Source organism: Procambarus clarkii, chromosome 30 (genome assembly GCF_040958095.1).
Source record: "Procambarus clarkii isolate CNS0578487 chromosome 30, FALCON_Pclarkii_2.0, whole genome shotgun sequence".
In the NCBI taxonomy this organism is placed as follows: domain Eukaryota; kingdom Metazoa; phylum Arthropoda; class Malacostraca; order Decapoda; family Cambaridae; genus Procambarus; species Procambarus clarkii.
The window spans coordinates 39,845,162-39,853,421 of record NC_091179.1 but is presented as its reverse complement, the minus strand read 5'-3'; the positions used below and the strand labels follow the sequence as shown (position 1 = coordinate 39,853,421).

At 37.7% G+C, this 8,260-nt stretch overlaps 1 protein-coding gene across 1 annotated transcript; it reads right to left on the bottom strand.

Annotated features, from left to right (window-relative positions):
• Positions 1-4,045: 4,045 nt before the first annotated feature.
• LOC138370063 (eukaryotic translation initiation factor 3 subunit A-like) lies at positions 4,046-4,935 on the bottom strand. Its single transcript, XM_069333841.1, has 2 exons — positions 4,849-4,935; positions 4,046-4,717 (listed from the first exon to the last, which is right to left on the bottom strand). Exons 1-2 carry the CDS (start codon positions 4,933-4,935, stop codon positions 4,046-4,048), a joined length of 759 nt encoding a protein of 252 aa, XP_069189942.1.
• Positions 4,936-8,260: the final 3,325 nt, after the last annotated feature.

Here is an 8,260-nt window from a genome sequence, read left to right as displayed (position 1 = left end):
ATGTGATAGGCATTGACACCAGCCATTGGGAGGACTGCCGAACACCTACACTTCTTTTTTTCCATCACAATATATATATATATATATATATATATATATATATATATATATATATATAATATATATATATGTGTGTGTAACACATGAAAGTGACGAAGATTTGAATTTGGGATAAGACGGAGGAAAGGAAATCCCCGACTGTTCAAGCACCCAACCCAATTGGACGGTCGTGGATTGAATGCCGACCTACATGAAGCAAGACTGCCACGCTACGATTGTAACATAGAAATTGAGAATTATATTATATATCTTGTTGGTAACGTTTGTATAGGTAAATCCCAGTATCGTATTGTCATTCTTTCGGACATTTATGCATTTACTTTTTTACCAAAGTTCCTTATTGATCATGACTCAGATTTTTCTTGAATTCATAATTAGTAATTTCATTATTGCGAGGCTAATATCTGACAATAATGAAATTCTGGTCATATAATTTTGACCAGAATTCTGGTAACTCCTAATTTCCTAATATAGACTTTTAATATACATGGTAGATCGAAGAATAGTTGTTTTTTTATCAGAGCTCTGAAACTTATTTACATTAAATCATTTCTCAACAATAATATATATAGTACTGGAAACTAGAAATTCTTAGTTATTAACCTCGAGAAGGAAGTGGATTGTTACACTAAGGGTTGGAAAAGGAAAGTGGCAAGTTATTGGTATCATGTTTTTGTTTTTTTACGGGTCTGGGACCCTAATCCTTAAGGAAGCTCTTTTCATTTTTCTCCCAGAGACTCAAGATCACAGTTCCTACTATAACTAAATTAGTCCTAATACCAGAAGGTCCAGATTCCTGTACTTATTTGACTTGGCTTCACTTGCGTGGAGCAGTAGAACAACAGAAGAACACTTACATCGCATCAGGCTTGGATAACCCATGTGCATGGGAAATAGGCTTATAGGTTCCGGAAGATGAGAGGAAATGTCAGCACTGTGGAGAAATGCCCGAAAGATCATTGGAACATTATTTAACACAGTGCACAATTACAAACCCATTAAGATTTCGACTTTGATTCAACAGAGCAGAAGACGTTGTTAAAGACATATGGCAAAATCTTACTGAAGCAACCATACGAGTCATTAATACTCATACTCCGCCCAAGTAAAACAGAAACAAGCAACACTTAATGGGCCAGTCAGAGGCTTTGGGCCCGCGTAGGAATATCCCTGCCAAAAAAAAAATCACTTGCGTGACCGGTGTTGAAGTTAAAATTGCTGTCATTCAGTGTGGATACGCACGTATAGTTCCAAATATGCATCATCATTTATTTTAACAACACTTCCCCTTATTTTATACAGTATAATTGTGTATTGAACTCAGTTTTCGTTGGTGAAATTCATGTCGTCCAACGTTGACTCTCCGATTATTCCCTCACATACTTCACACACAGAAATGAAGGTATTATCAAGATGAAGGTCGAGTACAGTGAAGACGTTACACAGATGAAGATCGAGTACAATGAAGATGTTACAAAGATGAAGATGGTTTACAATGAAGACGTTACAGAGACGTACAGGTCGTGAGCAGAGGATAAGAATGCTCAGGAATTGGTTTACCCATAATACATTATAAAAAAAATGCTATTTAAAATACCTCTCCAAATGTATATTAATGATCATTGATTCTTGCCTTGCACCTGCGTCGGTATAGCTCTTGCTGGTGGTGGTGTGAGGCGCTGTTGCTGCCTCGGCCTCACCTGGACACCTCACTTCCCGACGGTCCTAACTAGCGGTCACTACTCACCTCGTCACGCACGTAAACAACACCGGCTGGTCGTCGAGTCGTTATGGCTTTCCTGGTTATTTCCCTCGTGTTCCTGCTGGTCCAGGTCTCCTCTGGACAAGTTTTCACCTGGAACAGTACAGGTTGGTTTAATATTTTTTGGTGAATATTTGAATTATTTTGTTGAACACTTTTAAAAGGAGAAAGCGTTATCCTTGTTACGACCCTGAAGCCAATATTGCACTGTGGCAATTGGTCCAGGATCGTATAGCAGTGTTTACCTATGAACTAGGGACCCCTTCACTCATGTATGTATTTTAGTGTGACAGGCACTAAATGTGGGGAGATTATTTGGTGAAAACGTTTTAATAAATGTATTATTATACGATAGGGTTCGTTAGTTAGGTTTGATTAAAGGAGTGTTATTGTCTGACAGTTTATACAGAGGATTGTTTCCTCAAATTTACAAATTTGAGGAAGGCAATTGCATTCTTGACAAACGTAAGTACATTTTGATGTCCCTAGCTCTGTAGTTACATTGTGATAATAATTTGTTAGTGTATTGTAAAGCTAGGCTGTTTTAGGTATACTTAGAATTTCATGATGACAATTTAATATTGAATTAGAGGATAAGTAAATGGTTACTGTACGAACAGCTCATCAACCCAGGCAACTAGCTACATGGCTATTGTAGAATTGGCCGGTCTCTTCTGCAGCAACCTTGGGCAGGGTTGGACGTGTTGGCTGGGCGTCCCCATCCTCCTCTCCTACTCTTAAGTGTAATTAAGCTAAGGACCCTGTGTCATGTGTCAGCCTACGGTTCTAAGTGTAATTTCGTTTGTGTTTCCTGGTCATCTCCTTGAGTTCCATGTAATTACATCAAGGTACTTACCATTAAACACGTGTCTTATTTAATTATACTCATTTAAGTTTAGTTTTTGTCCCTTAAGGAAACGTAGACTTTACCACTAGTTTGCTGTATTTAAATCTCGTCACCTGCCTATGTGGAGTCAGAGAGGTAACGTAAGATCGAGTTGGTAATGTATTTCTGTTGTACTTGGGGGTTTTAGGGTTAATAAATTACATTAAGTAAAACTTCAACTGAAATTTCCATCGCCCATGTGGTTCAGGGTTAGGTGATCTACCCTAACTCAGCCCCACGATGTAACAATCCTAGGCATGAAACACCATCAATATTAAACACAATAACACACTACTCTCATCAAATATTCTCATAATCAAGATCTTGTTAACACTTTTGTTTCAGCTTTGGTCTAGTTTGATAATCTCCTGAAACTTCGTCAATGGAACAATGGCACTAGATTTATAGTTTACAAAATGTATTGTTTCCTAAATCATAGCACTGAAATTAAACATGACGTATATAAATGTATTTGAATTAATTTTATATCATCCAAAAACGGACACAGGTAGGAAGTACTTTTGAAACTATTTGATTCTATTAATGTGATTCTCCTTTCCAAATACTTTAAAATTACAATTTCTTTATCAGCTATATACGTTTAATACATTATTTTATTTTTAAATTCTATTGTATGAATTTCCACGAACTTTGAGTTGTTAATCTCATTTGGATTCTCAATTGGTGAAATAATTTTGCCTTCTAATTTGTTTTAAATTTTAGATTCAATTTTAGTTAACTGAATTATTTGCAGCTATTATAATTAAATAGTTTATCTTTCGTAATCATGTTAATAATTTACAGATTAATGTAGATTCGTAACGAAAATAAAGGTGATATACGTACAAACTGTTGATATTCCATCTAGTTTAAGCAGTAAAATAAAACTGTTAAAATGACTTGTATAACAAGTCATTCTACATCCTTTGAACTAGCAGTTCTATGGATGAAGATCTTCCATTGAAGATCATTGAAGATCTTCAATGGAAGATTCTCTCTTCTTAGTTCAAAATTGAGTCAAATGTACGTTGTTCATCCTGGCGATATAACAAATATTTCTGCTTGTGTTATCAGTAAGTGGTTCATTCTAGTGATAACAGTTACTATCATACATGTGGCACTAGTTCTTTGTTCATCCAGACTATTGAAGTTACATTTGTGCATGTCACAAATAATTTATTTAGTCAACCGGTAAGTTGCATATCTCTACGGGTCACTAATACTTTGCACATCCCGGTAGAAGAATCTATACCAATATATCTAATCCTTTGTTCATCCTGATAACTTGTTATATTCCTGCAAGTGATGACCAAACCACAACTCAAAAGATGGAGAAGCTACGACGTTTCAGTCCGTTCTGGACCATTATCAAATCGTCCTGGACCATTACCAAGTCGTCCTGGACCATTATCAAGTCGTCCTGGATTATTATCAAGTCGTCGTGGACCATTATCAAGTCGTCCTTGATCATTGTCAAGTCGTCCTTGACCATTATCAAGTCGTCCTTGACCATTATCAAGTCGTCCTGGACCCTTATCAAGTCGTCCTGGACCATTATCAAGTCGTCGTGGACCATTATCAAGTCGTCCTGGACCCATGTCAAGTCGTCGTGGACCATTATCATGTCGTCCTGGATAATTATCAAGTCGTCCTGAAATATTATCAAGTAGTCCCTGATCATTATCAAGTCGTCTTTGACCATTACCAAGTCGTCTCTGACCATTATCAAGTCGTCCCTGATCATTATCAAGTCGTCCCTGATCATTATCAAGTCGTCCTTGACCATTATCAAGTCGTCCTTGACCATTATCAAGTCGTCCCTGACCATTATCAAGTCGTTCTGGACCATTATCAAGGCGTCGCTGATCCTTATGAAGTCGTCCTTGGCCATTATCATGTCGTTCTGGGCCATTATCAAGTTGTCTTGGACCACTATCAAGTCGTCCCTGACCATTATCAAGTCGTCCTGGACAATTATCAAGTCGTTCCTGATCATTATCAAGTCGTCCCTGACCATTATCAAGTCGTCCCTAATCATTATCAAGTTGTCCTGGACCATTATCAAGTCGTCCGTGACCATTATCAAGTCGTCCTGGACAATTATCAAGTCGCTCCTGATCATTATCAAGTCGTCCCTGACCATTATCAAGTCGTCCCTAATCATTATCAAGTTGTCCTGGACCATTATCAAGTCGTCGTGGACCATTATCAAGTCGTCGTGGACCATTATCAAGTCGTCGTGGACCATTATCAAGTCGTCCTGGACCATTATCATGTCGTCGTGGACCCTTATCAAGTCGTCGAGAACCATTATCAAGTCGTGTCAGACACACAGAAGAGTAAGGGGAGACATGATAACCACCTACAAAATTCTCAGGGAATTGACAGGGTGGACAAAGACAAACTCTTTAGCGCGGATGGGACACGAACAAAGGGACACAGGTGGAAAATTAGTACCCAGATGAGCCACAGAGGCGTTAGAAAGAATTTTTTCAGTGTCAGGGTAGTTAATAAATGGAATGCATTAAGTAGTGTTGTGGTGGAGGCTGACTCCATACACAGTTTCAAATGTAGATATTTATTTATTTATTTATTTATTTATTTATGCATATACAAGAATGTACATAAGGAATGTCAGGATACAAATATGGTAATTACAGTCTTGTAAAGCCACTAGCACGCGCAGCGTCTCGGGCAGGTCCTTAATCTAAGAAAATTTTAAGGAGGTAAATACTTGCAAAAATTATAGACAAAAAATGATAACAGATTACATGAAATGAAAAAAAGATGAGAGAAAATTGTAGGTACAGTATATTAAAGCACATAGGTAGCTAAGATTGATTGCAATGACAGCTTGAATGGTAGTTGACAAAAAAATTGGTAGGCACAATACAGCAGAAACAATATAAGATTGGTTGCAATGACAGCTTGAATGGTAGTTGACAAAAATTGGTAGTCACAATACAGCATATGGCTAGCACATTAAAGAAGACAGCAATGAACACAATGATAAGGTTGTTTGATATTACATAAAAATTAGGAGATTGGGTAACACTAGGTACAGAGCAAATTTAAAGCTCAGTGTAGGAAACTAAGAAGATGAAATTAGGTACTTTTTGGTTTTGCTTTTAAATAAGGCAAAAGTTTTACAGTTTTTCAATTCACTAGGGAGTGAGTTCCATAGACTAGGTCCCTTAATTTGCATAGAGTGTTTACACAGATTAAGTTTGACCCTGGGGATATCAAAGAGATATTTATTTCTGGTGTGGTGATAATGGGTCCTATTACATCTGTCCAGGGAGAGTTTCAGAGCATGGTTTGCATTTAAGAACAGGGTTTTGTAAATGTAGTTGACACAAGAGAATGTGTGGAGGGAGTTAATATTTAGCAAGTTTAGGGATTTAAACAAGGGAGCTGAGTGTTGTCTGAAAGCAGAGTTAGTTATTATTCTGATAGCAGATTTTTGCTGTGTGATGATGGGCTTAAGGTGGTTTGCAGTGGTAGACCCCCATGCACAGATACCATAATTAAGATAGGGGTAGATTAGTGCATAATATAGTGAGAGGAGAGCAGAGTTAGGAACATAATATCTGATTTTGGAGAGTATACCAACTGTCTTAGAGACTTTCTTAGTTATGTGTTGAATGTGGGTGCTGAAGTTGAGTCTCTTGTCTAGGAATAGGCCAAGAAACTTGCCATCATTTTTATTACTGATGTTAATGTTGTCTATCTGCAGCTGAATTGCATTTGATGATTTGCTTCCAAATAAGATGTAGTAAGTCTTTTCGATGTTTAATGTTAGTTTGTTCGTTGACATCCATAAGTGGACTTTTTTTAATTCATTATTTACAACATTATTTAGTGTATGTGGGTTGAGGTTTGAATAGATAAGAGTAGTATCGTCAGCAAACAATATAGGTTTGAGAATATTAGAGACATTAGGCAGATCATTTATATATACAAGAAATAGAAGAGGTCCTAAGATGCTGCCCTGTGGCACTCCAACGGTAATTGGTAGAGTGGAAGAAGTTGTATCATTGATGGTTACATATTGGTGTCTGTCACTAAGATAGGATCGGATGTAGTCAAGGGCAAGGCCTCGGATTCCATAATGCTGGAGTTTAAGTAAGAGGTAGTTGTGATTAACAGTATCAAAGGCTTTTCTTAGGTCAATGAAGAGTCCAATCGGAAACTCATTTTTGTCAAGGGCTGAGTAGATAACGTCAAGGAGACTAATGATTGCATCGTTGGTGCTCTTTTGGGACCGGAAGCCAAACTGGCAGGGGCTGAGTATGTCGAATTTTACGAGGTAGGAATAGAGCTGTTTGTAAATAATTTTTTCAAATATTTTTGATAGAATGGGTAGATTTGATATTGGTCTATAATTGTTTATGTCCGCCGGATTGCCTCCTTTATGGACTGGCGTTACTCTTGCTTTTTTGAGGATATCGGGGAAGGTGTGACACTCTATAGATTTGTTGAACAGTAGTGCTATGGGTGGGGCAAGGGCATGGGAGGCTCTCTTGTACACAATGGACGGAATTTCACTGGTGTTCCCTGCCTTGGTTTTTAGAGAGTGTATGATGGACACAACATCTGCCGGGCTGATTGGTGAAAGGAGAAGAGAGTTTGGATAGCTGCCTGAGAGATATGTGTTAATATGTGTCTGAGTCTGTGGGATTTTACTGGCAAGATTAGCACCAACCGATGAAAAGAAACTATTAAATTCATTTGCCATTTCTAAATCAGTTGACGGTATACCCCCATCCTTGTAGAGTTTTATTTGGTTATGTGAGTGTTGTTTAGTTCCTAGGATACTAGAGATAGTTTTCCAAGTGTTTTTCATGTTGCCTTTTGCTTCATTGAATCTATTCACATAATATGCAAGTTTTGCCTTTCTTATGATACTGGTAAGCATTGATGAGTACCTTTTAGCTACTTTCTTTGAAACTAGGCCAATCCTAACTTTCTTTTCATATTCATGTTTCTTGTTGATTGAGTTGAGAATGCCACTTGTGAGCCATGGATTGTTTAATCTTTTGTCAGTTACTTGCTTGGTACGAAGGGGACAATGAAGGTTGTAGAGGCTTAGAGTTTTGGAGAGGAAGAGGTTAGCTAATGAATTTATATCATGGGTATTATTGAATTCAGAATCCCAGTTAATATTGTGAAGTGCCTCTGTAAGATTGTCTAAAGCTGATTCACTGTGTAGCCTAAATGAAAGTTTCTTGCTTTTTGGTGGTGTTATGTCCATGTTCGCTATGAGAAAGGTAGGATAGTGGTCAGTTGTTCTGTCGTAGATTATACCAGATACAAGGGGAGCTGTTATGTTTGTCCATATGTGGTCCAAGGTAGTGGCTGATGTTTGAGTGACTCGGGTAGGTTTGGTGATTGTGGGGATTAGCATACAGGAGTTCATGCTGTTAAGGAAATAGTCAACTTGAGAGCAATTTTGTTGACCCAGGTCAATATTAAAGTCTCCTCCCAGAATGATGTGGTTTTTGTTGAGATTGTTGTTTATAATAAGATTCCTTAGGTTGTCTGAGAAAGAA

Excerpts from the sequence above, each read along its gene's own strand:
- LOC138370063 (XM_069333841.1), bottom strand. The coding sequence starts at position 4,935 with ATGGTCCACGACGACTTGATAATGGTCCACGACGACTTGATAATGGTC. Across the intron at positions 4,718-4,848 it reads TTAGGGACGACTTGATAATG|GGACGACTTGATAATGATCA; the intron begins GTCAGGGACGAC and ends GATAATGGTCAG.